The sequence below is a fragment of the Candoia aspera genome, chromosome 6, assembly GCF_035149785.1.
Source record: "Candoia aspera isolate rCanAsp1 chromosome 6, rCanAsp1.hap2, whole genome shotgun sequence".
Lineage (NCBI taxonomy): Eukaryota > Metazoa > Chordata > Lepidosauria > Squamata > Boidae > Candoia > Candoia aspera.
Window position 1 is genome coordinate 23,682,982 of NC_086158.1, and position 15,201 is coordinate 23,698,182.

Sequence of the window (15,201 nt, forward strand, 5' to 3'; positions counted from 1 at the left end):
AATTTTAATTAAATGTAAATCAAATTGAGCCAAATATAGTAATTGTCTTGCCCCTGCCCACGTCTTTTGGAGTATGGTTCCCCATGCTCAATTTGGTGTTGGAGAAGGCTCCTGAGACTATTATGGATAGCCAAGAAAATAAACAAATGGGTCATTGAACAAATCAATTAAATCAATGAGAGTTCTCATTCAAGGTACAAATGACCAGGCTCAAATTATCCTACTTCAGACACGTTATGTGAAGACCTAGCTTTCTGGAGAAGGCTCTGATGCTGGGAAAGGTGGAAGGAAAGAGAAGAAAAGGAAGACCAACAGCAAGGTGGATGGACTCAGTTACAGTGGCAATGGGTATACCATTGGAAGACCTGAGGTTAGGGACAGATCATCATGGAGAAAAATCTATCTATGTGGTTTCTAAGAGTCAACACTGATTTGATGGCACATCAAATCATCCCCACCCCCCCGGTGGCCCTTGATCCTGAAATTGCATTGCTGTCCTTGAAATTCACGAATCTTTGGGAGATCCCTCCCTTTCCTTTATATTTCATTCTGAAAACCTAGAGCATTGTTCAAGGATTCTGGAATCAAGCTGCTTATGGGCATGTAACCTGCTAAATATGCTATTACGGGGGAAAAGAGACTTAGGGCAATTCTGCATAGTAGCCTAAGCTGATTCTCTCTTGTGCTGTTCCCCACTGTTTCTTAAGCCAATTTCAGAAATTCCAGTCTGGATTGAAGTGGGTTAGTAACAGGGCTGGGCTGGTACTGTTTGAACTATGGCCACTGCAAGATCTGATTGGTCTTCCCCTGCTTCTTGTCCTCACCATCCATGCAGGGAAGACAAGCCTGCTGGATGCCTAGTGCTAGATGTTAGGGTTGAATGGAACATGAACTTCTAGGGGTGAAGAAAGTTTCATAGATTTAACGTGCCATCATTGGATCAACTGCAAGACTATAAAAAACATGTGGAGAACGTGGAAGCTCAGCAGTCCATGGGAAAAAGTCTACACAGGGCAGTGACCAGCCACTGGAGAGGGGGAAGAGGCCAAACACTGCAGCCAGTTGGAGCTGGGGCTACTGCTAGATCACAATGAAGTGCTGAAGAACATCTGCTCTGAAGGGCTTAAGATAGCTCTAATTGGAAAAGAGCTTTTTTTTTTATCAAAACCAGAAAACAATTGTTTCATTTGCAACAGGCTGTGAGTAAGAGGAGGATGACAGTGGGTGACCCATAATGGCAGTGGACCAAGCAGAAAGTGCAGATATGCCCTTAACCAGAAATCCCCTCACTCAGGCTGTGGTTTGAAAGTTTTAATGACCCTAATTGCAAACTAAGCTATTTTAAAAATCCCCCCAAATACAAAAGAGGATCACAAACACCTGATATTATTATCATAGTCAGTTCTTTAAATTCATTTCTCAGCATATTATCTAGTTCTTGGAAACATTTAATTTACCTAATTTATGTAAAAGGCTTCAATTACATGAATTCCCAGAGAATGGAATCTATGCCACAAATCTGTCGCATTTATATATCTACCAAGATTATACTACTGCAAGCCACAACTAGTTTAAAACAGCCAATGAGTGATGGCTTTGCTGGGAAAGTATGTTATTCAGCACTTTTTCTTCAATATAAGAGAGTACAGTTTCCTTAATGTGTGCCAGGGAGATGATTCAGCAACTAAAAACACTTTGATTAAGTAAGTTTAAGATTATGATTAATTGATCCTGAACAGTTAAAAAAAAGTTATTTCATTAATTAGCAACCTTGAAAAGCAAATACTAATTTAATTATTAAACATTAACCATGATAAGCAAACATTTTGTAATAAATAGCATGCAAGATACTACAGGAGTCAGTTATGCTAATGAGATAAACTTTGACCTTTGTGTCATTTTTGTTCACACAAATCAGAATTCTGTATAATCCAGAATACCATAAAATGGGCAATGAAAGATTAAAGGGAAAATCAGCATCATGCACTTGTCCGCATTCACATAAGTGCTTATTTCTGTTGCTGAATTAACTCACTTTCTGGGTTGCATAATACACTGAATCTTAAACTTAACAACCTGGCTAGGTTCCTATAATGTGCTGTGCCATAATCCCCCTTCCTCCCACCAAGATAACACCAACTAAGCTTCAAACATTGTCACGTAGAAAATTAAGTCTTTAACTATCCTAGTTCAGTGCAATACATGAACTCAGTCATTAGGATGAAAAAAAAAAAACCTACTCTTGTAAATCTTTCTGATATGTGCAACCTGTCCCTTACCATGAATTTTGACAAGGTATTTTTAAATATTTCAAAAGTTAATGTGCGGTGTCCTGGTGAATTCCCACATCCACTCCCACCCCATTCCCTTGTGTGCCTGTCAGGGCAGAAAATATAACATAGAAAAAAAGCCAGTTGACTCCCTGTCTACACACCTAAAGGTACTAATGCAAATTTAAAACTGCTCATTATGCGAATGAGGAAAACAGTTGGACAGGTGATAGGCAAAAGGCTTTTCATATGGGTAAGCTATGCAAAGAAAATCTTCTTCCTTTGTGCCAATTTGCTTTTTTCCATTCATGATTGTAGCCTTTATCTGCTGATGATGTGGCACCATTTTCTTTCTCCTTCACAACTTATCGCAGGCAATTAAATTAATCAGACCAAGGGTATCTGCAGGTAATTGAAGGCCTGTCCCTTTTTTACACATGATACATTTATAGATGCTGTCTTGGCCTTTTGCACCCCTTCCCCCTCCTCTCCACCCAATGGATGCTCCTGAATCAGCATTGTCTACACCACTGAGAATTCACAAAACCAAATATATTGCTTTCACTCTAAATGGGTGGTGGGAAAAATGGGTCCCAGTTGTCAAAGCAACTAAAAAGATGTTTATTACCCTGTCATACCACAGCGCAGCACGATCATCAACTGCTTTTGCTCATGCTTTTGCAGCACACTGAGAAAGTGAACACTGGCCTAATTAATTCTGCAGTGGGAATGCATTTCTATCATATCTATATAAGGGGTAAAGATGTCCCTTTTATAGGACCTCTGACAATCTGCTGAAAACATAGGTATTGTTCTTAGCATTTCAAAGCTTCGATGAACACCAACCCCTTTCAACTAGCCATCTTACCTATTTGGTTCCAAGATTACATTTATATTTTATTATGTACTATATTTATTGTATAGTTTTATACTCCATTGTTTTAACTGGGTTCTTATTGTAAACTGCCCAGAGTCCCTCCTCAGGGGGAGATGGGTGGTGATAAATTTGATTAATAAATAAATAAAAATGAATAAAGATTATTTGCATGGCTGTATATGCATTTAGGATTAGCACAGTAATCAGCACAGTTACTGTACTTCGAGACCCATTTTAATAAGCTAATCATACATGAGAGATCCGTAGGCGCATTTATATGCACAGCAAGAAAGACTATTCCTAGCAGATATCATAAACAATATATCCCGGGTTGGAATGATACCTGCGAGAACTTGTATCAAGAATTTCTAAAAAATAGAGATCATGAAATTGCAAACAATTTATTACATAGTCTTGATGTAACTTGACGAGAGAAATGGACAGAAACAGTCGAATTGCTTAACTTTAAGACGTCTAGTAGAGAAGCATGGTCGTTATTATGGAAATTAGGGGGAAGTAAGAAGAAAATAAATAGTAAGACACATATCCCAGCCAATAAGATTGCGATAAATATATTGTCTACATCTAGAACACAAAGGGACAAAGTTCATACAAGACAAATTAGAGATAAACTTAGTGCTCTTAAGAAGGTTGTATAGGTAAAGGTTTCAATCGAAGCAAATATTTGTAGCTTTTGAGACAACTGAAGATGTTCTTACTACTGACTTAGAAATACTCGATAAATAAAGTGGAGGTTACAGCCCAACCCAACCAAGATGGAAGTAACACGCTTCCATCTCTGTAGTAGATCAGCAGGCAGAGAGCTTAATGTAAGATTTAAGGGAAATCGACTTAATCACAACATGCACCCCAAGTACCTCGGGGTTACTTAAGATAGGATGCTTTCCTATAAAGAACATCTAATGAAGACTGCCGCCAAACTGAGAAGCAGAAATAACAACTTACATAAATTATGCAGCACTAGTTGGGGTTCGGCAGTGGATATGCTGCGAGTGTCTGTACTCAGCTTGGTGTACTCAGCAGCAGAGTATTGTGCCCCAGTGTGGCTTAACAGTCCACACACAAGTAGGATTGATGCACAGTTGCATGAGTCAATGCGCATTGTCAGTGGGACAATACGATCTACTCCCACATACTGGCTGCCTGTTCTGAGTCATATACCACCCCGAATGTAAGATGGAAAAATGCCCTCCTTCAAGAATACCGGAAGATTATTGATAATCCCCAGCTGCCATTATTGAGTGACGTAACCTGCCTGGAACGAAATAGGCTGAGATCTAGACATCCAGCCATTTCAACTGCTAAATCACTTGTAGAAGATGACTTCAATAGCCACAATGTGTGGAAACAGTATTGGCTAGAAATTTGTCCTCCACAGTGTCGAAGCTTACCCTGCATCTCAGAGAAACCATCTGGATTTGATCAGCCCCATGCAATATGGACAACACTGAACAGAATCCGCATGGGCCGTGGTAAATGTGCTGATGTCCTTTATAAGTGGGGCAAAATGACATCACCGAACTGTGACTGTGGGGCTGAAAAACAAACTATCCAACCTATAGTGACAGAGTGCCAAAATAGAGCCTATAATGGAGATTTTGCTGATTTCCTGGCTGTGACAAATGAAGCAAAAAATTATATTTGTAATCTAGACATATGTCTATAATTTTATACTCTATATTTTATATCTTGTATTTTATCTCCGGTGTTTTTATTCTATTGAACTGCGATGTGAATGTGCCATATGATAAAATAATAATAATACAGGCAGAGCAAAAATACAAGCCTTCTCCCCCTTCCTTCTGAACACAGTAACCAGTCTACAGCCATTTCTGGAAAGGAAAAGGAAAACCTTGACATCTAAAGATTCAGAGATAGATTCTAAATATTAGATAGCTCACTCAGCACGGTTGAGTCTATTGCTACTCCATAAAGTCAGCATCCCATGCTATATATTCTCATTAACAAACAAAAACATCGTGTTCTGAATCACTAGGTCCACTTCCCATAGCCTTAGGCATTTTATAGAGATATTTCATGGAATGACCAAGGTTGTCTGAGGGAAATCTATTAATATCTCATCACAAGGCTCTGTATTTGCAGAAATCTGTTAATTTTATGAGTGATCTAATACAAAGCCTGATGTTGTACAGCTGTAGGTGTTTTCTATTATTTTGTTTGCTTTTTAATCAAAGGAATAGAACTTCACAATTCTGGCTTTGTGATAAATGCATCTTTCTTGACTTGGCTTACCTGCAGTTACTTTCCCCAGTTTCCACTGTGGTATTGTATTTATATATCTCTGAATTTTAAAAGTAGATTGTCATATGGAATGGAAGTAGAAAATAGAGATGCCATTCAAGAGACACAAAACAAAAAACTTCTTGTGCTTATGTCTCTGGGATACATTATTATCAGAAAGCCCACATTAATATATTGAAAGAAATGGAGACATTGTATCTATCTTACCTGATCTGATACACTCCGAAGATTTACAAATACCATCTGAAAAAAAAAATAAGGTGCTTTAGGGTGTTAATTTTTTTTGAAGCACATTAACATCTTTGTGCTTAAAATTCTGACGCTCACTTCTAATACATGTAAACTAAATATATTTATTTATATAATGTAGACCTCTGCTTCTTCAAGACCTTTGGGTTTGTCCTGATAGTAGGTCACTGTTGTGACAGCAAAGAATTAAGGTAGAGGCCTAATTAACATAAAATAAGTATACTGAAACTTGGGCAGGAGAAAGTGACGTTCTCAGTGCTCATGAATGCAAAGGGAAAGACAAACTATTGTCTGAAAGAGAAAATACTTTTTTTCCCATCATGTGTGCACCTGGCTTGGGGAAGGAAACATGCAAGAGATTGGGTAGAGGACAAAACAATTATTGAGAGTGGAATACAACCCCCATTTCAGATTGTTCATCAAATTTGTGGTCAGAAAGAAGGATGGACAATTTTTCCACTTCAAGACTTTTTTCAATGGGGAGCAGCATACAAATGTTTTAAATCAATGACATTTTTCCTGGGGAAGCAAAACTTTTCCAACAATTTCAGGTCTCCCCTTATTACTGATGATAGCACTGCTATTGAAAAAGCCAAGTGAGAGGATTTCTCTCATTATGGTTTTCCCTTGGGATGGTTGCAGGGGGTGTGGATGAAGAGGACTGACAAGATGACTGTACTATGAAAGACAAGACATTTTCAGACACTCCTTAGCCATCTCATCATTAAATAAGTGCAAGAACACCACATTCTATCCATGGGACTTTCTCCTTTGGAAGTATTTCTGAAGCAAATCCTCTTTCATCGTATCAAATGCTACCTAAAAGATTTAGGGAATGACTCAGGCTCAAGCCATGGGATACTGTCTCTAGGCATGGGCAGTTCACCTCTACATACTAGGCATGCAGGAGTGATGGGAGAAGGGGCCTGCCTTGATCTCCTATTAGTGGACTTCCTAGATAAAGCTGGTGGGTTGCTTAATGAGGTAGAATGACTCAACTGAAGTAAGTCAGAACACTGTCAGTTATCAGGCAGAAGAAATTGGGGGGGCATATTCTGTCTTGGTCTGGGAACTTGCTTGAACTTGCTTGAATAAATGACTGGGTAGATGAGCAGAGAGATTCATCTCTGACGACACAAGTGGGCTAGTCCATTTAGTCCGAAAAAATGAATATTAAGTATTTTATTAACATTTCAGGCCATCCGGATGTTGCTCAACCACAACTTCTAGCAGACCAGCCAGAGTCACCAGTGATGAGAGATGCTGGAGCTGTCATTCAGCAAGATCTGCATTCATTCAGAGTTATTTTCTTTTATTACAGAGGTGGTCCTCCAGATCCTGCTGAACTGTAGCTCCCAGTATCTCTCATTATTCATCACATGATTTTTTAAGAAACTGTTGTACAAGCATGGATGATTTAATTCTCATTAATAATGTCACATGCAGATGGAGAAGGTTGATGTGTTCTCCCTTAGCCACTTACTTTGTGAGAATTTACATCCCACCTATCTGACTACAAGAGGTTGGGGATGGCAAAGATTTAGGATTCCCCCAATAACATTTAGTGCTTTTGGAACTGCAAAGGAAAAAAAAGCAGAAAAACAGCCATCTGTTAAATTTTTAATCATGTAGCACCATGTTTTGGATGAAGGTGTGATTTGGCTGATGGGGGGGGGGCGCTCTTGCAGAGTAACAAAAGGCATCCTTCCCACCATTTTCCACTGAGAGACATTGTGACTGGAAATTGAATGTGATAATTTTAACATGTTGGTTTGAGGTTCTTCATGCAGCAAGATAAATCATTTCAAATATGGATTCTTATGCATCTCTCAAAAGACAAAAAGAGACTCAAAAATGCATGCTTGGAGTGTGAGTGGAAGTATGTGGCTAACCATATATATACTGATTTTTAGGGCTCATTCTGGAACTAAAATCCTATCTACTTTATCTAGAGAAAGGGCTTTGGGATATTTAGGATTCAGCTACCAGATCTGGGCTGAAAACAATCCAGTTGGCCACTAGATAGGAGCTTGCTGACCTCTTTCTGCCTAATTTAAGGACAAGTATGTGATATGATCTGACAAGAAATAGGAACTGCTGATATTTGTGTCTGTGTGTGTGTTTTGGGATGACAAGGGGGAAATATCTGGTCTCTGGGTTATGGTAGCATAAGCAATTTATAAGAAAAGGAAACAGAAAATGTCTTAGGTAAATATCCTTTCTGTAACATTACTATTATAAAAAAAGTAAACCTCAATCACTTCTCTGCCACCCACCCCCACATTAATGTAATGCATATTCTCAAGACTTTACCAAATTATGAAAAACACTATATTGTTTGGACCCAGGGATAATGTAATTTTTGCCAAAAGATAGAAATCAGAAAGAATTTAGATGCTAAAATAAGCATGCCATATGTCTTTGAAACAGATTTCAGCAGAGGCTACAGAAAGGACTTCAGCAAAGGATCATTACCTTGTCGTGGTGCTGGAGCTTGAGTACCTCAATGATGCCATGAGCTAAACCATGAAGGGCCACCCAAGACAGGAAGGTCATGACAGAGAGGTCAGACTAAATGCGATCCCTGGGGAAGGTAATGGCAACCCACCCCAGTATTCTTGCCGTGAAAACTAAATGCATCAGTACAACCAGAGATATGTCGGTATACCATCGGAAGATGAGACCCCCAGGTTGGAAGATGGTCAAAATGCTACTGGGGAGGAACAGAGGATGAGTTCAACTAGCCCCAGACGTGATGACACAGCTAGCTCAAAGCCGAAAGGACAGCGAGCGGCCGACGGTGCTGGTGGTGAATGGCGAATCCGATGTTCTAAGGATCAACACACCATTGGAACCTGGAATGTAAGATCTATGAGCCAGGGCAAATTGGATGTGGTTATTGGTGAGATGTCAAGATTAAAGATAGACATTTTGGGCGTCAGTGAACTGAAATGGACTGGAATGGGCCACTTCACATCAAATGACCACCAGATCTACTACTGTGGACAAGAGGACCACAGAAGAAATGGAGTAGCCTTCATAATTAATCGTAAAGTGGCTAAAACAGTGCTTGGATACAATCCAAAAAACAATAGAATGATTTCAATTCGAATTCAGGGCAAGCCATCTAACATCACAGTGATCCAAATAGACGCCCCAACCACAGATGCTGAAGAAGCTGAAGTAGAGCAGTTCTATGAGGATCTGCAGCACCTACTGGACAGCACGCCTAAAAGAGAAGTTATTTTCATCACAGGAGACTGGAATGCTAAGGTGGGCAGTCAAATGACACCTGGAATTACAGGTAAGCATGGCCTGGGAGAACAAAACGAAGCAGGACATAGGCTGATAGAATTTTGCCAAGACAACTCACTCTGCATAACAAACACCCTCTTCCAACAACCTAAGAGAGGGCTTTATACATGGACTTCACCAGATGGACAACACCGATATCAGATTGACTACATCCTTTGCAGCCAAAGGTGGCGGGCATCTATACAGTCAGTAAAAATAAGACCTGGAGTTGACTGTAGTTCAGATCACGAACTTCTTATTGCACAATTTAGGATCAGACTAAAGAGATTAGGGAAGACCCACAGATCAGCTAGATATGAGCTCACTAATATTCCTAAGGAATCTGCAGTGGAGGTGAAGAATCGATTTAAGGGACTGGACTTAGTAGATAGGGTCCCGGAAGAACTATGGACAGAAGTCCGCAGCATTGTTCAAGAGGCGGCAACAAAATACATCCCAAAGAAAGAGAAAACCAAGAAGGCAAAATAGCTGTCTGCTGAGACACTAGAAGTAGCCCAAGAAAGAAGGAAAGCAAAAGGCAACACTGAGAGGGGGAGATATGCCCAATTAAATGCAAAATTCCAGAGGTTAGCCAGAAGAGATAAGGAATTATTTTTTAACAAGCAATGTGTGGAAGTGGAAGAAGACAATAGAATAGGAAGGACAAGAGACCTCTTCCAGAAAATTAGAACCATCGGAGGTAAATTCCAGGCAAAAATGGGTATGATCAAAAACAAAGATGGCAAGGACCTAACAGAAGAAGAAGAGATCAAGAAAAGGTGGCAAGAATATATGGAAGACCTATATAGGAAGGATAACAATATCGGGGATAGCTTTGACGGTGTGGTCAGTGAGCTGGAGCCAGACATCCTGAAGAGTGAGGTTGAATGGGCCTTAAGAAGCATTGCTAATAACAAGGCAGCAGGAGACAACGGCATCCCAGCTGAACTGTTCAAAATCTTGCAAGATGATGCTGTCAAGGTAATGCATGCTATATGCCAGCAAATTTGGAAAACACAAGAATGGCCATCAGACTGGAAAAAATCAACTTATATCCCCATACCAAAAAAAGGGAACACTAAAGAATGTTCAAACTATCGAACAGTGGCACTCATTTCACATGCCAGTAAGGTAATGCTCAAGATCCTGCAAGGTAGACTTCAGCAATTCATGCAGCGAGAATTGCCAGATGTACAAGCTGGGTTTAGAAAAGGCAGAGGAACTAGGGACCAAATTGCCAATATCCGCTGGATAATGGAAAAAGCCAGGGAGTTTCAGAAAAACATCTATTTCTGTTTTATTGACTATTCTAAAGCCTTTGACTTTGTGGACAATAACAAATTGTGGCAAGTTCTTAGTGGTATGGGGATACCAAGTCATCTTGTCTGCCTCCTGAAGAATCTGTATAATGACCAAGTAGCAACAGTAAGAACAGACCACGGAACAACGGACTGGTTTAAGATTGGGAAAGGAGTATGGCAGGGCTGTATATTCTCACCCTACCTATTCAACTTGTACACAGAACACATCATGCAACAAGCTGGGCTTGAGGAATCCAAGGCTGGAGTTAAAATCGCTGGAAGAAACATTAACAATCTCAGATATGCAGATGATACCACTTTGATGGCTGAAAGTGAAGAGGAACTGAGGAGCCTTATGATGAAGGTGAAAGAAGAAAGTGCAAAAGCTGGCTTGCAGCTAAACCTCAAAAAACCAAGATTATGACAACCAGCTTGATTGATAACTGGCAAATAGAGGGAGAAAATGTAGAGGCAGTGAAAGACTTTGTATTTCTAGGTGCGAAGATTACTGCAGATGCTGACTGCAGTCAGGAAATCAGAAGACGCTTAATTCTTGGGAGAAGAGCAATGACAAATCTCGATAAAATAGTTAAGAGCAAAGACATCACACTGACAACAAAGGTCCACATAGTTAAAGCAATGGTGTTCCCCGTAGTAACATATGGCTGTGAGAGCTGGACCATAAGGAAGGCTGAGAGAAGGAAGATCGATGCTTTTGAACTGTGGTGTTGGAGGAAAATTCTGAGAGTGCCTTGGACTGCAAGAAGATCAAATCAGCCCATCCTCCAGGAAATAAAGCCAGACTGCTCACTTGAGGGAATGATATTAAAGGCAAAACTGAAATACTTTGGCCACATAATGAGAAGACAGGACACCCTGGAGAAGATGCTGATGCTAGGGAGAGTGGAGGGCAAAAGGAAGAGGGGCCGACCAAGGGCAAGGTGGATGGATGATATTCTAGAGGTGACGGACTCGTCCCTGGGGGAGCTGGGGGTGTTGACGACCGACAGGAAGCTCTGGCGTGGGCTGGTCCATGAAGTCATGAAGAGTCGGAAGCGACTAAATGAATAAACAACAACAACTACAGAAAGGAAATATTTTTATCACAGTGAAAGGGAAGTTACTAAAATATTTTGCATAGTCTGTTAAGCATGTACATGTTAATTTTTTAATGGCTGGGGGTATTTTTCCCAATGTAGTATTGAGTTTGAATGTAAAATAATTGCAGTAAATATTCCTTACTAGCCAGTAGTAAAATTACCCATCACAATGTCTATTACAAAACTTACAGGAAAATGTCCCAAAGACTAGGAAGTAGCCCTAGAAATTTAGAAGATGATAATTCAGCTTATTCTGTCCACCACCCAGAGGGTGGAGCAAAGCCACTGGAAAACAGTAGGCATTCCTTGAGATATAAATGTTAAATGAGAAATGGAGAAGGAGACAGAGAAAGAGAACAAGTTTTGAAAGAGATCTGCTTTCTCTAGGTGTCTGATACAGATTTCTGAAATGTGTTTTCAGTATTTTATCTTCATGCTGCTACTCTGCTCAACCTATATGTTATTAAATAAAACTCAAATATTACAAAATGGCAATTCATCTCTAATGACCACATTCTTGTGGAAAGCAAATATAGATAAGTGCTCCTCTACATTTTTAACACTTGAGAAGTCAGGTGAGGAGAATATTAAATATATTTTAAAATATAATTATATTTACATTTGTTATCCATCCATCTATCCTTTTTTCTGCAGAACTCATGGCTGTGTATAATGGGGGTGGTGGTGTCTCCATTTTATTGCCACAACAGCAGTCTTGTGTATTTGGGCTGGTACAGAATGACTAGTTCAAACATGGGAATCTGAGTGGTTCAAACACAACACTATATTACACTGGCTGTCTAGTTGATGATGGAATCCCACCTAGTTATCTTTGAGAAGCCAGACTCAAATAAAGATCTATCAATCAGTAAGTTTTATTTTTAAAAAAGACAACATAGATTTTAATATTTTAATATTAAACATTTGAAGGAATGCTTATTGTCTATATTTGTTAGATTCCTATCCTGTCTGTTCTCCAAGACTTCAGGCAGGCTTTTATTGGATTTCCCTTCATTTTATTCAGACCACAGCAACCTTTTGACCTAGGTTGGACTGAGAAAGAAAGACCATCCAAAAGTCACTCAATAAATTTCTACACCTACAGGTGGACTTGACCTGGAGTGTCCTTGGTTCTAGTCCCACACCTTAGCCACTACACCACAACAGAATATGGACTGTTTTCTAGTTTAGTAGCTAAAAATTCAGCAGTTGCACAGCTCAATCATTCTAATCAATTGTCCCATCTGGGGCACTGTAATCAAATCTCTTTCTAGGAAATTGTATTCACTGACATTTTCTCTCTTCCCTTATAATGTTTTCAAATAATTTTTGTTACTGACATTTTAAGTTTAGGGAGCGGGCTCCTACTTACCATCATAGGTTGCATACAGAATGATAATGGTTATGGCCACTATTGCAAGAAGCAGCACCACCACAGCAAGCCCAATTTCCAATGCGCTCCAGCCCAGTTTTCTCTTTTGTTTTGGGGAGTTCATTTCAGTTATATCCATTTGACTTTCTGACTTGGCCATAACCTAGAGTCTGGCAAGAAAAAGAAGACAAAGCCAAGTGACTGAAACTGTAGAAGGACGGAAATCTTTAGTTCCTCTTACACACTTTTTTTCAAATGAGGAAGAGAAAATAGTATACTTAAAAAAAAAAGCAGTCATCATAGTAAGTTGAGGTACTATTTTTTGCTACTTACAACCCACAGGATAATGTTCTTGCACACAGAGAGAGCAGGCTAACAAGGGGCTGAAAACAAACGTGAGCTTGCTTTTATTGCCAACATATCTATTTTAATTGTAGTCTTGTGGTACAAGAGTTCACAAGTCAGTGAAATGCAGCCTGGCTTGAATAAAAATTAACCTTTCAATCTTTGATCCTTTGCCAGTGGTCAAAAATGTTTTATTTTACCTCTCAGCAATTTTCAGATCCTTTTAGCAATTAATGACAAAAGTTTTTAATTTATTTTTTTGTAGATGTAACTTTTATTAATGATTTTTTAAAAGGAAAATGCAAACTGATACAAACTCATATAGAGTAAGAAATAGAAAATAAAAAGTAAGAAATCAAAGAGAAAGCTAAAAGTGCAAGAAAGAAAAAAAGTAAAAGAAAAATAGAAAAGAAAGAAAAAAAGATGCAAGAAGTAGCGTCTGATCTTCTTCACAGCAGTTATAAGTACAATCATAAATTTATCTCTTGCTCTACAGTTACAACATAATCTCTTCTTTCCATAATCTACAGTATCCTCTCTAATCATCAAAACCATAAATCATAAGTTCATTTTTTCTGTTTCACTCAAAAAGTCTATAGGGGATTTCCAGTCAGCCATAAATGTAGATACTGTCTTTTCTCTGATCAAAGAAGTAGATTTAGCCATTTCAGCAAGTTCCATCATCTTCATCAACCATCCCTCCATTGTGGGTAGTGCCAAATCTTTCCACCTTTGTGCATACAATAATCTCACTGCAGTTATCACGAACAAAAACAAAGTTCCATGACTTTTTTCCAACTGTTTATCCATCAATCCCAAAAGAAAAGTCTCTGGTTTCAACTGTAAATTAATCTTTAAAACCCTCTGAATCAGTGTATGTATTTGAATCCAGAATTTTCTACTTTTTTTACACATCCACCAAACATGATAAAAAGTCCTTTCTTGTTGTTCACATTTCCAACATAAATTTGAAGTGCCTTTATACATTCTAGACAATTTCTCTGGTGACATATACCAACAGTACATCATTTTATAAACATTCTCTTTAAGATTATAGCGTAGTATAAATTACAGTCCTTTCAGCCACTTATTCTTCTTCTGTTTCAAATTTCAATAAAAGTTTATACATTTTAGCAATTACATGTTCATAATTAATATGCAATTCTATTTCAAACTCAGTCTTACAATGTTCAAAACCATAAATTCTTTTGTCTACTTTACATTTTTGTAATCATTGTAAATAAGAGAACCATTGAGAACTATCTCACTCTGCTATCAGTTCTTCTTTTGATTTTATTTTACATTCCCCTTGGCAAAATTCTACTATCTCAAAGTTTTTAATTTTTGACTGTACTAGTATCCAACCATCCCAGCAAGTTGCAGCAATTGGGAAGCCACCTTTGGATTTAAGCAGGAAGGTGAAAAAGTGAAAGGTCCCCTGTGCAAGCACCGAGTCATGTCTGACCCTTTGGGGGGACGCCACTTTCACAATGTTTTCATGGCAGACTATAGCGGGGTGGTTTGCCATTGCCTTCCCCAGTCATCACCTTCCCCAGCAAGCTGGGTACTCATTTTAGGTTAGATTGTAGGTAAAACAAATGAACAAAAAATCCTGAAAGAAGGCAGTGGTATCTTATTTCCATGTTGCTGCCAAGAAAATGTCATAGATATTCATGAACTTGCCAGGAGTTGAGCTCAATTTGAAGACTTTATTTTAGCATTCAAGAGAGGAAAAAGAAGAAGAAGCTCCCTTGGGTATAAGACATAGATCTGAAACTGTACAGCTCAGTGAAGAAGTTGATTCCATTTGTGGCAGCTGAGGAAAAGACAAAATCCATGCTTTTGGTTCATTAGAAAAGGATCATGAGAAAAGGGAGAATTTGAAGCCAACCTTGTAATACCTTTCTACAAATCTATGGCATAGCCCCAAGTGAAATTCTGTTTATATTTCTGGTCACCCTATTTGAAAAAGGATCTAATAGAACTGGACAAAGCACAGAAGAGTGCAAACAAAATTATTGAGGGCTCAAGCATCATCCTTGCAAGTAAAGGCTAGAATTTTTGAAACTCTTTAGTTTGGAAAAAAAGGTGATTGAGGGGGAGACGTTAT

At 38.8% G+C, this 15,201-nt stretch overlaps 1 protein-coding gene across 1 annotated transcript in view; it reads right to left on the reverse strand.

Annotated features, from left to right (window-relative positions):
* The window catches only part of MME (membrane metalloendopeptidase), a 57,783-nt gene extending 44,614 nt beyond the window's left edge, over nucleotides 1-13,169 (reverse strand). The window contains exons 1-3 of the mRNA XM_063306532.1: nucleotides 13,080-13,169; nucleotides 12,747-12,916; nucleotides 5,638-5,673 (exon numbers count right to left, since the gene is read on the reverse strand). Coding sequence (XP_063162602.1) covers nucleotides 5,638-5,673; nucleotides 12,747-12,906 — 196 coding nt within the window. The 5' untranslated portion in view covers nucleotides 12,907-12,916; nucleotides 13,080-13,169. The remainder of the gene's footprint in view (nucleotides 1-5,637; nucleotides 5,674-12,746; nucleotides 12,917-13,079) is intronic.
* Nucleotides 13,170-15,201: the final 2,032 nt, after the last annotated feature.